This window comes from Zalophus californianus, chromosome 1 (genome assembly GCF_009762305.2).
Source record: "Zalophus californianus isolate mZalCal1 chromosome 1, mZalCal1.pri.v2, whole genome shotgun sequence".
In the NCBI taxonomy this organism is placed as follows: Eukaryota; Metazoa; Chordata; class Mammalia; order Carnivora; family Otariidae; genus Zalophus; species Zalophus californianus.
The window spans coordinates 207,549,163-207,564,676 of NC_045595.1; the positions used below are offsets into that span (position 1 = coordinate 207,549,163).

At 41.2% G+C, this 15,514-nt stretch overlaps 1 protein-coding gene and 1 long non-coding RNA gene across 8 annotated transcripts in view; one reads left to right on the forward strand and one right to left on the reverse strand.

The window, feature by feature from the left end:
- TTC3 (tetratricopeptide repeat domain 3) overlaps positions 1–1,956 on the forward strand; it is a 116,521-nt gene extending 114,565 nt beyond the window's left edge. For all 7 annotated transcript variants that reach the window (XM_027582290.1, XM_027582293.1, XM_027582287.1 and 4 more), the window contains one exon: positions 401–1,956. In XM_027582290.1, coding sequence (XP_027438091.1) covers positions 401–466 — 66 coding nt within the window. In that variant the 3' untranslated portion in view covers positions 467–1,956. The remainder of the gene's footprint in view (positions 1–400) is intronic.
- A 353-nt stretch (positions 1,957–2,309) lies between these two features.
- LOC113918144 lies at positions 2,310–11,987 on the reverse strand. Its single transcript, XR_003518453.1, has 4 exons — positions 11,887–11,987; positions 6,756–6,813; positions 5,281–5,381; positions 2,310–2,380 (listed from the first exon to the last, which is right to left on the reverse strand). It is a non-coding gene; the product is annotated as an uncharacterized LOC113918144 (long non-coding RNA).
- Positions 11,988–15,514: the final 3,527 nt, after the last annotated feature.

Genomic DNA, 15,514 nt, shown 5'->3' on the forward strand with positions numbered 1-15,514 from the left:
AGTCAAGGCTGTGGTGTGGAGGCTGGTGGGATGTATAAGAATCAAGACCAGGCAGAGAGAGGATCGGTTAAAAATTGGGTGAGTCCCAGGACCAAGAAAATGCCGATCCCTGGAATGAAATGACAAGAATGAAGCTGGAGTGTAGGGGCAAGGCCATCCCCCTGAGATTAGGTCAGAGGCCCAGAGTCCATGGGTCAGATTCTGAGGCAAATGATTTGTTCCTAGGGCTTGGGGCACACTCCTTGCTTGAGTAGGCTTCAGTGTTCCTGAGTGTTGGGCAGCTCCAGGTGCCACCAGACTTGTAGGTGAACTTAACCATGTCTGTTGAGGAGCAGCACAGGAGAGCTAAGGCTCCACATGTTCCTGAAGACACTGACTGATTTCATTTTCTCATTTTCAGTGCTTTAAGCAGTGGCTGAAAGGGCAGAGCACTTGCCCAGCCTGCCTTGATCAGGATCTCCTGTAAGAAGAGTAGCCGGCACCTTCTGGAAGAGGCCAGCCTGCTTCTCTAGGTAGTCACAGTTCACTGAAGAGTAATTTACTGGTTTGTTGAATTGGAAGAATAACAATATATTACTTCTGGTATAAAAAGCAAACATTTGAGATTCTTTGCACTGTGTGTCGCAGTGCTAATAAATGGAAATCTTTAATACAGTTGATAGTAATTTCCCTGCTTTTACTAAACACTTTGATAATAGCAAATAGTGGTTAATAAAATTATGTGTAGCCACATTCCTAAATTGTTGGGGCTTCTTACAGAGGTGCTCTTTGAGATGGAAGGCTTCTTTTGGGAAGTGTTAGGAGCACCTCAAAGCAGTACTTGAATTTAAAGTATTCTGACCTATTAAAGTGCCCCAGGTTAAAATTTTTACAAGTCAGTATTCCTTATAACATGCCTACATTTTTCCTCAAAGATTCTGCATTTAAATGGGCTTAAGCAAACACATTTTAATAATCTGTAGTAAATGGTAACATATTGGCTGATTTAAACCAAAAGATTTAAATCTCCTTTTCATGAAACACCATGTGATTTTCTTTTTCATTTCGTTGTTTTATTCCCCCCAGTAGAATAAATGGCTGTTTATAAAAGAGCTTACTTTTCATCACCTAAAAGATATAATCTGATTTTTGAAAATCAATTACAAATACTTTCTTATTCGTGTCAGCCAAGACTTTTTTTTGCCCCGAAAATGGAGGCTACACGTTCATCATCCCCATGCCCCATTGGGAACTTGTTCTTTGAATATTTTACTCTTACTAGCAGCTCCTTCACGAGTTAGATGATGAATGTGTGGGTATCCCAGTCTGACACATGGTAGGTGCCATAGGGAAATAGTCACCATCATTCCCCTCCCTTATCCCACCACAGAAAGAGGCACTTGTGTAATTAGACAATCCTGAGGTGTCCCTGTCTCACTTGTTCTGTGTTTGACATCTGTGTGAAGTAATGCATGCACTCTTGTACTGTGGTGTGAGAACAAAACTTTAACTGCTTTAGAATCTGTTAAAATATTAGATCTCTTCAGTGAGTTGTAGACAGTGGTGAATATACAAACATGAATTCTGGACACATTCCATTTCTCTCAGACATCAAAAAAATGTTTTTCTTTGTGTTCTTTGTTCCCCTGGAAGCTCACAGTCCCAAGTTCGTGAGTTAATTTGGTCACCTTCCTCAGCCTTGGTTCCTTGTGAGTTTTGATGTCTTAGTGACTTAGTCCATAGATGCTCACTCTGTACTTTGAGGCAGATTCTCCTTGCAGGTCCCTGAAACATTGTCTCCATGTTCATAACAACTGAGAACTGTAGATAGGAAGATACTTAGGGAGCAGCAGGTGTATAGGAAAAGAAGAGCAACTGGAGGGTGAGAAAATGTGTTTTGTGCATCAAACAAATATTGTGAACATGCCTTATACATGTCCTGGTGTAAGTTTCAAAATAAAGAGCATTCTAAAATAATACGTTTACTGTCATGCTTGTCAATTTTTCTCAAGTATTTTTTAAAAAGAATACTACTAGAAAATTCAAGACACATATATTATCTTCATTTGGAAAAGAAGAGCCATGATACATCCAAAGAGTCTAACCAAGGATCTTAGAAAATTTTAGAGCCTGGATCAAAACATGCCTCTGTGCCTAAATAAAGGTTGCTAAACTCAAGTTCACATGATTGGCTATTTAATTTGTGAATAGAAAGTTTATACACAGATGATAGTTTACTGCTTTAGCTAATGTAAGATATTTCATGTGAACACATATAAGAATGTTGAAGGTAATCAAATTACATTCCTCAGTATCCATTTTCCTTTGAGGCACTTGTGGATTCATGGACAACTGAGGCCAAGCAGTAGGGTTTCTCTTTTGGAGAATCTTCTGGTGAGCACTAAGAGATGATTGAAGAAAGTGAGTATTATCAGTATATGTTTTTAATCTGATAGCATTTAATTCAAAATAACATATAACTTAAAACGATGACTATTCCTAAGAGTTTAATTGTTTTCTCTGCAGAGCAGCTTAATCTATGCTATAAATAATGGGAAATCGAATAGAAAATTGAAGTGGTGCCCTAGCAATGCAAAATGTTACTATATTTTTAAGGTAATTTCTAAGACTGTATAGTGGAGGCAGGTGCGCAAAGTGTTGACACCACGGCATTGAAGCAACAAAACTATTTAAATCAGTTGACCCTCGCTGAAGACACGGATTAAAAGACACTGGCAGAAGAGACAGGAGCAAAGGTGGACAGTCCTCCTGCCACAAGAGGTACGTAGTGATGAGACTGATAAGCAGACAGTAAAGTCTGTCAGAACAAGGACAAAAACATCTCCAGTAGGGTCCTTCGTGAAAGAAATAGGAAGTACATTTAGGTGTTCTAAACTTTAATCAAACTATATTAAAAGAACAGTTGTAAAAACAGTTGATCATCAGCCATGTCTAATCCCTTTTTTATTTTCTCCTCTTCACTCTGCCAAGGATCTGAGAGGGGCTGTCTGCCTTCATGTGACCATATACCTTAAGTGCTTTCCTGGGAAGGAAGGGATGGGCAAGGCCTGGAAACCAGTGAAAATGAATGTGTATTGAGTACATACTATGTGCTGGGCACTGGGCTAGATTTTTTTTTAAAGATTTTATTTATTCATTTGAGACAGCATGAGCAGGGGGAGAGGCAGAGGAGAGGGAGAATCAGGCTCCCCACCAAGCCAGGAGCCAGACATGGGGCTCGATCCCAGGACCCTGGGATCATGACCTGAGCCGAAGGCAGACTCTCAACCATCTGAGCCACCCAGGTGCCCCTGGGCTAGATGCTTTGATACAGCAGTGAACAAGAAACCAGGACTCTGAAATTTGTTTTCCAGCTAAATAGACAATATATGGTGTGATTCCTGATGGTAAGAAAGGCTTTGAAGAAGTAGGTATATAGATTAATAGTAATATTAATAATCTCATAAAGTATTTAGCATAGTGCCTAACATAAATCCTTGATAAAAGGAAGCTAGTAACTGTTCCTAAGATTGGGGCCTAGAGGGGCACCTGGGTGGCTCATTCAGTTAAGCGTCTGCCTTCAGCTCAGGTCATTGTCTCTCAAATAAATAAAATCTTTAAAAAAAAAAAAAGATTAGGGCCTGGAAATTGCACAGGGAGAGTTTGGTGGTCCTATATAAGAAGGGCTTTGTTAGATTAGGAAGTAGAATTCCTCAGTGTAGCCCAGACTGCGGAATGTGATTAAGTGGACAAGAGAGCAGAAGAAATCAGTTCACCTCAGTCATTTGAAAAATACAGCTTTGTTCCTGAAATCTCCCTAATAATGACTGTGGACATCATGATGATACAGCAAAGGATAATTTAACCTCTGGGTTTCACCACAGATTACCTGGATGAGCAGTCTTGAGGCAGCCTTTCTGGTCAGTTGAGGTTGAGGACCAGAGCTCTATGGTTGGCTCACTTGGGGTATTTGTACTGGAGTATGGGAGGGGTCCAGGCAAGGTTAATTCTAGTGGAGATGGTGTGTGATCCTGACTTACTGGTTTCGGGTGAGAACTGTGCTCAATCACTTTCTCATTGCCTCCAGGTTAGACTGTCTCTCCCTATTTCCTCTTCAAGAGTGAAAGAAAAGGGGGGCACCTGGGGGGCTCAGTCGGTTAAGTGTCTGACTCTTGATTTCAGCTCAGGTCATGATCTCAGGGTCATGAGATCGAGCCCCCAACAGGCTCCACACTGGGCGTGGAGAGAGCTTAAGATTCTCCCTCTCCCTTTGACGGCCCCTCCCCCTGCTCACACGTGTGCACACTCTCTGAAAAGTGAAAGAAAAGGGGGAAAAAAGATAAAATATTTAGCAAAAATGTAAGAATTAACACTTGGGAACTGCAAAACCCTAACGAGACAACCATCAATAATCAAAAATAATTTTGGATGTACATATGGAAAAAAGTGAACCTTGACCTCACACCATATGTAAACATGAACTCCAAATGGATCATGGTCCTAAGTATGGAAAGTAAAATAATAAAGCTTCTGAAGAAAACAGACAATCTTCCTGGCCTTGGAATAGGCAAAGATTTATTAGGACACAACTCCATAAGGGTAGAAATATGATAAATTGAATGTCACTACAATTAACTCATTATCAGATTACCCTTGAGAGAGAAGTCAAGCCAGGAAGTGGGAAAAAAAATCCAACAAAGGACCCAGAACATGTAAGTGTTGCATATCAATAAAAAGACAATATATTTAGAAATGAGCAAATAATTTGGCCACTTCACAAATATCCAGATAGTTAATAAGCATTTTAATAGCCAAATTTATTCAATACCCATCATCAGGGAAATGTGAAGACCGGAATGAGATACTGCTAGATCCCTGTAGGATGGGTAAAATAAAGAGGACTGACACTACCGAGTGTTAGTGAAGAGCGACGGGAACTCTCATACACTATCATTGGGAGTGTAAATTGGTGCACCCACCATAACAGTATTTACTAAAGCTAACGCTCTGGTACCCTTTGACACAATCCCACTCCCTCACATACACTTAAATGCACGCAATAGTACAAGTATTTCTATATGAGCTTTGTTCCTAATAGCCTCAAACTAGAAACAACCCCAAATGAACAAATTGCAGTAATCTATACGATGGATTACATCTCAGAAATGAAAGGAAGGAACTATCACAGCAACACTGACCCGCACAAACAGAATACTGAGCAAAAGCAGCCAGAATAGAATTCCATATATGTGAATTTCAAGAACAAGAAAGCAAAGCAGCGGAGGTCAGAGTCACGGTTACCTCTGAGGCGAGGCTGCTGATGGGGAAGGGGCACGAGGTTGTCCACCAGGGCTCTGGAAATGGGTCTCTTCAGCTGAATGACGCTTCCCTGAATAGATCATCTGGAAGATTCATGCAGCAGTATATTTAAAAATGTGTGCACTTTTCTGTAGTTATTTTCAATAAAACTAAACAAGAGCACAAGAAAAACAACAGCAAAATAATAAACCTGAGCCCAGGAGGCATAGTGATTACTATGGTCTCTGGGCAAAGCTCCTAGAAAGGCTCATCACACATCTGTACACATGGCCCCCATGACAGACTAAATTCCCACCAGAGGCCTAGGGCTGACCTACACCCCCGCCCCCAAGAACAGGTGCTCCCTACTTGGGTTGCGGGCTCCCGCCACCTCCCAGTTATGACCACAGCCAGCCAGCGGTTCTTCAGGAAGGTAGTAGAGAATATGAGCCTGATGCCAAACTTATAACTGCTGCCGAATTGAGAGAAAAAAGCCAAAGACCACACCTTGCTGGGAAGGTAGTGCAAATTGTCTTGGAGTTGCCTGGCACTGGCAAGCAAGACCATTCTCCCTGCAAGGACCAGCTTTGCCATCTTCCTTGGCCTAGGGGGAGGTCTGAGACACTGGCTTCGGTTTCCACTGGCCCAGGTAGCAAGAACCCATTGTTAGTTTTCAGGGATTTTGTGGGCTGGCTGTTCAGCACAACCATTGAAGATTGAATGTGTGAATTTACCAGTTACATAAAAAGCAAAGGTAATTCCTTCCTGATTGCTATAGTTCATGCTTTTGGGATTACTGATGTATGTAGAATCTGTATGGTGGAAATACTGTATAGTGGGATTCCGTGCATCCCTTCCTAACTCTATTCAATGCTGGGAGTATTTACACGGTAGAAATTGGCAAATGCTCCGTATTGAGGCTTCCTACTGCCCTCCACTCCTGGAGAAGCTGGGGGCGGGGGGCGGGAGTTTTGTCTGTAGGAGAAACAGTTGGTCTAATGGCGCTGAAGGGGCACTTTATGCCTTTCTCAATTCACATTTGACACGGTGATTAGGGGATTTTAATACATAAGCCCTTTGAGATGATTTCTGCTGAGCGAGTTCCTTCTGGCTGCTCTGTTTGGTGAGGTCCTCATTCTCACTGCCAAGGTGCCTTCTGTCTGCCCGTCCTGGGCCCCATCGTGGGCTCCTCCCCTTCCACTGCCGTCCTGGGAAGAAGACTGCTCGCCACAGTGCCTGGGGCACGCGGGCCCAGAGACAGGCCACCGTGTGTGGTGGAGTCGCCTCTTACCCTTCTCAGCGCCTCCCAGGGCCACTGTTCCCCGTCACACCTGGCCCTGCGGCGAGTCCCCCTCTGCAAAGAGAAACAAGGCCCCGCCCCAGGAGCCTACTGGTAAATCCACAGCAGGTGTGCTTCAGGGATCCCAGACGAGAAACAACCATGCGGATGACCCCCGGCCACGGGCGGCTCCACTTACCTCCCTGGAGGCAGGAGGCAGCTTGAAACTGGGCCAGCCCTCAATCTTCCACAAGAACCTGCACAACAAAGCGCTTGGAGTTTACTACCCAGGCTTCTGTGGCGGGACGCTTCAAAGAGAAAGGCTGGCTCTTTCTAACATGTGCATTCATGGCAGACAGAGATGCCATTGTTTTCGGCAAATACCTTGGGACTTGAGCGAATAAACACCTTTCTGTTTTCTAACTTTTCGCCCCTCCATTTTTCAAAAAGTTATGTATAAAGGCATTTTGCCTAATTCCTTCGGCCCTCTACTTCAGCTTCTATTTATTTGGTGTGATATAAAGGTCCTAATTTAGATCTCCCTGCCCCCAGTTCCAAGAAACCTGCCACCAGCTCCACGCTTCGTGTCCTGAAGTGCCACCCCATTCCAGCGGGGTGAGCCAACAGCCTCCGAAAAAAGAAAGCAACTGAACAGCTGGACATTGTGCATCCAGAGGCTGGCCGCTACCGCAGCACCAGCAGAACTCCAGCTTTGACTGGGGCCTCATCGGAGGCCACACTGCTTTTGCTTCTCGTTTCAAAACTACCACAACCTCTAAACTGGCCAGGACCTCTGAAAGCCAGGGCACAGCCCCTGCTGCAAGCCTTCCCTGGGGGAGACATGGCCATCAGGCCCTGCGTCCCGGGCCTTTGTGAGACTGCTGAGCCTACGTCTCCTCCCTTCCCTCTTCCTTGTCCCACTAGGGACCTTTCCTGGAGGACAAGGACCTTGTCTGCCTGTCCATCTTCTCCCAAGGAGTTTCAGGGCATCCGAGCTGTGCCTTCTGGGAGTAAGCCCCATGGCCCTGGTCACTGATGAGCTGCTGAACCACAGCACATCCACTATTCATTGGTTCATGCAGTCATTCATCAAACCCTCACTGAATGTCTAGCATGTGCAGGTGTTGTTCTGAGTGCAGGAGATACTACAGGGAACAGAGAGGCTTGTCGTCAAGTCTTCAACGTTCCAATAGGGGAGACTGGCATTAACTATGATAGTAAATATATATGGTAGACCAGAGAAAAATAGAGCCAGGAAAGGGATGAGGTGGTGTGTATGGGAGGCTAGGGGTCACAGATTTAGAGGGGTCAGGGAAGGGAACATTTGAGTGGAACGCTGAGGAGCCAGGCGAAGGACGGATGGAGGTGAGGGAGAAGGGCTGGGCAGTGCAGACAGAACTAAAACAAGAACAAAGCCGGCCAAGGGAGGACCTGCTGCGTGTTTAAGGAGAGCAAAAAGGTCAGCGTTCCCCTTGTTCTGGTGGATTGTGCAGGGGCAGGAGGTCCCCAAGGCAGAGATAGGGCAATGGGGAGCAGGGGTTTGGAGTTGAGGCTTGGGCTTGAGAGCACCGATGTGGAGGTATTTCAACATTTGGCAAGGTGATAGAGCTTGCCGATAGGCCCTCATTAAATATCAGTCCTACGAGAGGCCTTGGACTAACAAGGGACTGACCCTGGTGCAGGCAGCAGGCATTTCCGATGCAATTTGAAGTGTATTTTATCAGGCTCCTGACAATGTCTGCTTCCACCCTCGACACCCCTGCCACCCTCCCACTCTCCCCTAGTCACTTGAGATTCTGGATCCAATCAGGCCCCACAGACCTTCAGTGGATCTGCACAGCAGGCCTGCAGGTAGGTGTACCAGTGGGCTCACATATCTGGGCCTGAGCCCCTTCATTCACTCCCAGCCCCCACTCCAGGTCATCAGCCTCACTCTCACTTCTCACACCTGTAACCCAAACCAGCCCCTGACCTACAGTCACTCCCTTCCAGGGCTCCTACTGTCGGCTAAGACACCCAGACCTCCCCTTTCATCGTGCCATGCCCCGCTCCCTGAATGCCTTTAGTACTGTGGCCTTGATAAACTGTTTAACCTCTTAGAAACTTGGTTTCACATGCATACAACCAGGATTAAATGAGTGTGCCTTGCACATAGTAGCTGCCCAATAAACATTTTTTAAAACCACTGCAGCCACAGGATAAGAGCCACACGCCCCAAACTGGCTGTTTGGCCTCCAAGTCCAATGCCCCCAACCTCCATCTCCCCTTCTTCACAATCCCCCCAACACAGGCTCTGCCTGTCACTGTCTCCCAACATTCCTTTTACAAATGACCATTTCTCAAGTGTAGTAAAATGTTCTGGCTATTGCACTGACCACAAACATCACAGCCTTTAATTTCTCAAAGTACCCTACAAAGTAGAGATCACTTTTACCCCCATTTTCCAGAAGCAGAAACAAATCTAAAGGGTTAAATAACTTCACCAAGATCACAAGGCTGGAAATGTCTGAGTCAGGATTTGTACCTCCTAGGCCAGGACTCTGCTCAAGCCATTCATCTGCTGGCCACTCCCCCTTCAGCCAAAACAGCTTCCCACACCCCAATAAAACCTCCAACCATGTAGACTACAAAATCCTTGGAATGCCCACTTCACCTGCTGCATGCACCTACACCACAGCTGCAGTGGAGATCCCCTTCGTACTACCTCCTGAGGCCACACAAATGGTGTCCCATGGTTACATGGCTTTCTCCATAGTTGAAATGCTACAACCCTTGTGTCACTTGTGTTGTTGGAAAGGAACTTCACTGAATCCCCGATATCTTCCTATTCTATTTTCATCTTATCTGTGGGTGGGAACCCACTCTGTTTTTCTTGGAGCCCACTGACTTCTAAATAGACCAGGCTCTTATTCTTTTTTTCTGAAAATTTTGGTTGCCTCTCTTTCCCTCTTTCTTTGGTCCTCTCTTCTTCCATCATGTGCCTTTAGCCTATTTTCTCAGGCTTTTGTCCAGCTTCCATCCTAGAATTACCTTTATTGCTCTCTTGGATTGGACCCATACCTTCCTCAGTGCATGTTTTTCTCTTAGTGGGTTTACAACTCTTTTTAGGATCAATTTGTTAATTTCTACAAAAATAGCCTGCTTGGATTTCGATATGGATTGCATTAAACCCCTATATCAATATGGGGAGACTTGACATCTTTACAATATTGAATTTTCCACTCCATGAACATGGTACATTTATTTATTCATGTCTTCTTTAATTTCTCTCAGGAATGTTTTGTAGTTTTCAGAGTACAGATCTTGCACATATTATGTCAAGTTTATGCAAGTATTTTCTATTTCTGATGCTGTTGGTAATGACTTTTATTTAATGTCAATTTCTGATTATTTATAACTAGGATACTGAAATACAAGTGATATTTGTATATTTATTTTACATTGTGCAAACTTGCTAAACCCACTTATTCTAGTAGCTTTTTTATAGACTGAAGAATTTTCATAGATAAATATGTCATTAGAGAATAAAGACTGTTTTAATTCTTCCCTTCTACCCTGGATTTCTTTTATGTTTTGTCTGATTGAACTGTAAACAATGCAGTAAAGTACAGTACTGAATAGAAGTAGTGAGAGCAGGCAGCCTTACCTATTCCTCTTCTTATGCTGAAAGCACACAGTATTTTACCACTAGTTATAATGCTAACTGTAGTTTTTTCAGAGATGCCCTTGATTAGATTGAGGAAGTTCATTTATATTTTTAGTTTGCTGAAGTTTTTTTGTTTTTTTTTTTTGAATCAGAAATGTCAGAGTCAGGCAAACACACCACACAAAAAGAAAATTACAGGCCAATATCCCTGATGAAGATAGATGCAAAAATCCTCAACAAAACACTAGTAAACAAAACTCAACAATACATTAACAGGATTATGCACCATGATTAAATGGGATTTATTCCAGGCGTGCAAGGATGGTCCAGTATCTGTAAATCAACCAATGTGATACACCAAATTAACAAAATGAAAGATCAAAATCATATGATTATCTCAATAGCTGCAGAAAAAGCTTTTGATAAAATTCAACATCCATTTATGATAAAAATGGAATAAAATGAGTATAGAAGGAATATACCTCAACCTAATGAAGGTATATGACAAATTCATAGCCAACATCATACTCAGTGGGGAAATCTGAAAGCTTTTCCTCTAAGATCAGGAACAAGACAAGGTTGCCTGCTCTTGCCACTTGTATTCGATAGAGTATTGGAAATCCTAGCCAAAGCAATTAGGCAAGAAAAAGAAATAAAAGGCATCCAAATTGGAAAGGAAAAAGTAAAACTCACTATTTGCAGATGACATAATACTGTATATAGAAAACCCTAAAGACTCTACCAAAAAACTACTAGAACTAATAAATGACTTCAGTAAAATCAGAGGACACAAAATTAGCATACAGAAGTTGGCTGCATTTCTGTACACTAATAACGAGCTATCAGAAAGAGAATTTAAGATAACAGTCCCTTTTACAACTGCATGAAAAAGAATAAAATACCTAGGGGCGCCTGGGTGGCTCAGTCGTTGGGCGTCTGCCTTCGGCTCGGGTTGTGGTTCCAGGGTTGTGGGATCGAGCCCCGCATCGGGCTCCCTGCTCTGCGGGAGGCCTGCTTCTCTCTCTCCCACTCCCCCTGCTTGTGTTCCCTCTCTCGCTGTGTCTCTCTTTGTCAAATAAATAAAATCTTTAGGAAAAAAAAGAATAAAATACCTAGGAATAAATATAACCAAGGAGGTGAAAGACTTGTACTCTGAAAATGATAAGATACTAATGAAAGAAATTAAAAATGATACAAATAAATGGAAAGATATACTGTGCTTATAGATCAGAAGGATTGATATTATTAATATTAATATCCATACTATCCAAAGCAATCTACAGATTCAATGCAATCCCCATCAAAATACCAATGGCATTTTTCACAGAAGTAGAACAAAGAATCCTATAATTTGTATGGAACCTTAAAAGACCCTGAATAGCCAAAACAATCTTGAGAAGGAAGAAAGAAGCTGGAGCTGTTATGCTCCCTGACTTCAAACTATACAATAAAGCTATAGTAATCAAAACAGTATGGTGCTGGCACAAAAACAGACACATAGATTAATGGAATAGAATAGTGAGCCCAGAAAAAAAAACTTTGCATATACGCTCAGTTTATGACAAAGGAAGCAAGAATATACGATTAGAAAAAGACAATTTCTACAATAAATGGTGTTGGGAAAAAATGGACCACTATCTTACACTATATACAAAAATAAATGGAAAATCAATTAAAGACTTACATAAACCCATAAAACTTCTAGAAAGAAACACAGGGAGTAAGCTCTTTGATGTCAATCTCAGCAACATTTTTTCAGACCAGTCTCCTCAGGCAAGGGAAACAAAAAAACAAACAAATGGAATTACATCCAAGGAAACCACCAACAAAATGAAAAGGCAACCTACTGAATGGGAGAAGATATTTGCAAATCATACATCCGATAAGGGATTAATATCCAAAATATATAATGAATTTACCCAACTTAATGCTAAAAAAGATTTAAAAATGGGCAGACAGTTTTGAATAGACATTTCCCCCCAAGAATACATACAGATGGCCAACAGGCACATAAAAAGATAATCATCATTAATTATTAGGCAAACGCAAATCAAAGGGAGCCATAGCCAAAATGAGATATCACCTCATACCTGTCAGACTGGCTATTATCAAAAAGACAAAAAATAAGTGTTGGAGAATGTGGAGAAAAGGGGACCCTCATACACTTAAACTGTTGGTGGGAATGTAAATTGGTGCAGCCACTATGGAAAACAGTATGGAGGTTCCTCAAAAAATTAAAAATAGGATTACCATATGACCCAGCAATTCCACTTCTGGGTGTTTATCCAAAGAAAATGAAAACACCAATTTGAAAAGATATATACACTGCTATGTTTTTTGCAGCATTATTTATAATAGCCAAGATATGGAAGAAACCTAAGTGTCCGTTAATGGATGAATGAATAAAGAAGATGTGGTATATACATACACAATGGAATATACTCAGCCAAAAAGAAGAATGAAACCTTTTGCATTTTGACACAGGAATGGACCTAGAGGGTGTTATGCTAAGTGAAGTAAGTCAGACAGAGTAAGACAAATACTATATGATTTCACTTACATATGGAATCTGAAAAAACAAATGAACAAACAGAACAAAACAGAAACAGACTCATAGATATAGGAAACAAACCTTTGGTTACCACAGTGGGGAGGGGTTGGAGGGTAGGCAAAATTTGTGAAGGAGATTAAGGGGTAAAATCTCCACTTAAAAAATAAGTCATGAGGATGTAATGTACAGCATAAGGAATATGGTCAATAATGTTGTAACAACTTTGTATAGTGACAGATGGTAACTAGATTTATCATAGGGATTATTTGTAAGGTATTAAAATATTTAATCACTATGATGTACACCTGAAATCAATAGGATATTTTATGTCAGTTATACTTCAACTTAAAATTAATTAAAGAAATCAGTGTTGGTTTTGTCAAATGTTTTTTTCTGCATCAGTTTGGATGATTTTATTGTTTTCCCTTTTTAGCCTGTTAATACGGTAAATTATATTTATTGGTTTTCAAATGTTAAGTCAATCTTATTTTCCTGTGATAAATCTCATTTGGCCACTCTTTTTGTATTATTGTTGAGTTAAATTTTCTGACTTGTTTTAGAATTTTTGCATCTATGTCTATGAGGAATATTAGTATATAATATATTTTTCTGTAATGTCTTTCCCTAGTTGTGATAATGGGATAATATTTGGCCTCATATAATGAGTTCAGAAGTACTCTCTGATTTTCTGAATGACTTTGTGTAGAACTGGTACTATTTTTTTTTTTAAGATTTTATTTATTTATTTGACAGAGAGACACAGCGAGAGAAGGAGCCAAGCAGGGGGAGCGGGAGAGGGAGAAGCAGGCTTCCCGCGGAGCAGGGAGCCGGATGCAGGGCTCGATCCCAGGACCCTGGGATCATGACCTGAGCCGAAGGCAGACGCCTAATGACTGAGCCACCCAGGCGCCCCGAACTGGTACTATTTCTTTAATAAATGTCTGGTAGAATTCATCACTAAGCCCTGTAATGTAATGTTGTGCTTTCATTTTGATTCAGTTCAAAATATTTTTTTCATTTTGATTTTGATTTTCTCTTTTACCTATGGGTTATTAAAGATATATTATTTAGTTTCCAAATACTTGGTTTTTTTAAAGATATCTTTCTGTTACTGATTTCTAATTTAATTCTAAGAGTCAGAAATAAACTTTGTATGATTTGAATCCTTTAAAAATATTAAGAGTTTTTAAAAAGATTTCTTTATCTGAGAGAGATGAGGGGAGGGGCAGAGGGAGATGGAGAGAGAGAATCCTCAAGGAGACTCCCTGCTGAGCTCAGAACCAGATGCAAGTCTTGAACCCAGGACCCTGAGATCATGACCTGAGCCAAAACCAAGAGTCAGGTGCTTAACCAACTGAGCCACCCAGGCACCCCTAAAATATTAAGTTTTTTACGGCCCACAATATGGTCTATCATGGCAAATGTTCCATGAGCACTTAAAAAATAATGTGTATTCTGCTGTTGGTAGATGAAGGGTCAATCAACAAATGAAATTCGTTGGTGGTATTTTTCAAGCCTTTTATATACTTTCTGATTTTCTGTCAATTCATTCTCCCAATTACAGTGTGAAACTTCTGACTATAATTGTGGCCTTGTCTCTTCTTAGAGTTCCAACAGATTTTACTATGTGTATTTTGAAACTGTGTTATTAGGTGTATAAGTATTTAGTATATGTCCTCTTGATGAATTGACCCTTACCACTATGAAATGACCAGTTTTTGTCTCCAGTAACATTCTTTGATCTGAAATCTACATCATCTGATATTAATATAGCTACTCCAGCTTTCTTTTGGTTAGTGTTGGAAAAGTATATCTTTTCCCATCCCTGTACTTTTAACTTATTTGTGTCTTTATATTCAAAACCAGGCTTTTTTTTTAAGATTTATTTATTTATTTGAGAGAGAGAAAGAGAGAGAGAGAACATGCAGTGGAGGGGCAGAGGGAGAGAATGTGAAGCAGACTCCATGCTGAGTGCAGAGCTCAACGCTGGCTCAATCCCATGACCCTGAGATCATGACCTGAGCTGAAATCAATAGTTGGACATTTAACTGTGCCACCCAGGCACCCTGAAACTAGGTTTCTTATAAGCAGCTATTACATTTTAACTCACCTGACAAGCTATGCCTTTATTTGGGGTGTCTGGACATTTACATTTAATGTAATTTTTGGTGTAGTTTAGTGTACATCTACCATATTGCTGTTAGTTTTTTATTTGCAGTATCTTCTCATTTCTATTTTCCTTTTTTGCCATCTTTTTTGAGTAACTGTTTAAAAATTTTGGTTTTGATTTATTAGCTATCTCTTTTTTAAATTTTAGTGGTTGATTTATTTATAATTTACACCTTTAACTTCCTTCAAGTAATATTATGCCAGTTTACTTATAGTATAAGAATCTTACAACAGGGGCGCCTGGGTGGCTCAGTTAAGCGTCTGCCTTCGGCTCAGGTCATGATCCCAGGGTGCTGGGATTGAGCCCCACATCGGGCTCCTTGCTCAGCGGGGAACCTGCTTCTCCCTCTGCCTGCTCTGCCTGCCACTCCCCCTGCTTGTACTGTTTCTCTCTCTGACTAAAAAGTAAAATCTTAAAGAAAAAAAAAAAAAAGAATCTTACAACAGTATTCTTTCATTTTCTCCTCTTGGCTTTTGTGTTATTATTGCCATACATTTTAAACCCTATAGTATATTGCAATTATTTTTGTTTCAAACAGTTATCTTTTTAATGGCAACTTTATTGAGATATAATTCACATGCTATACAATTT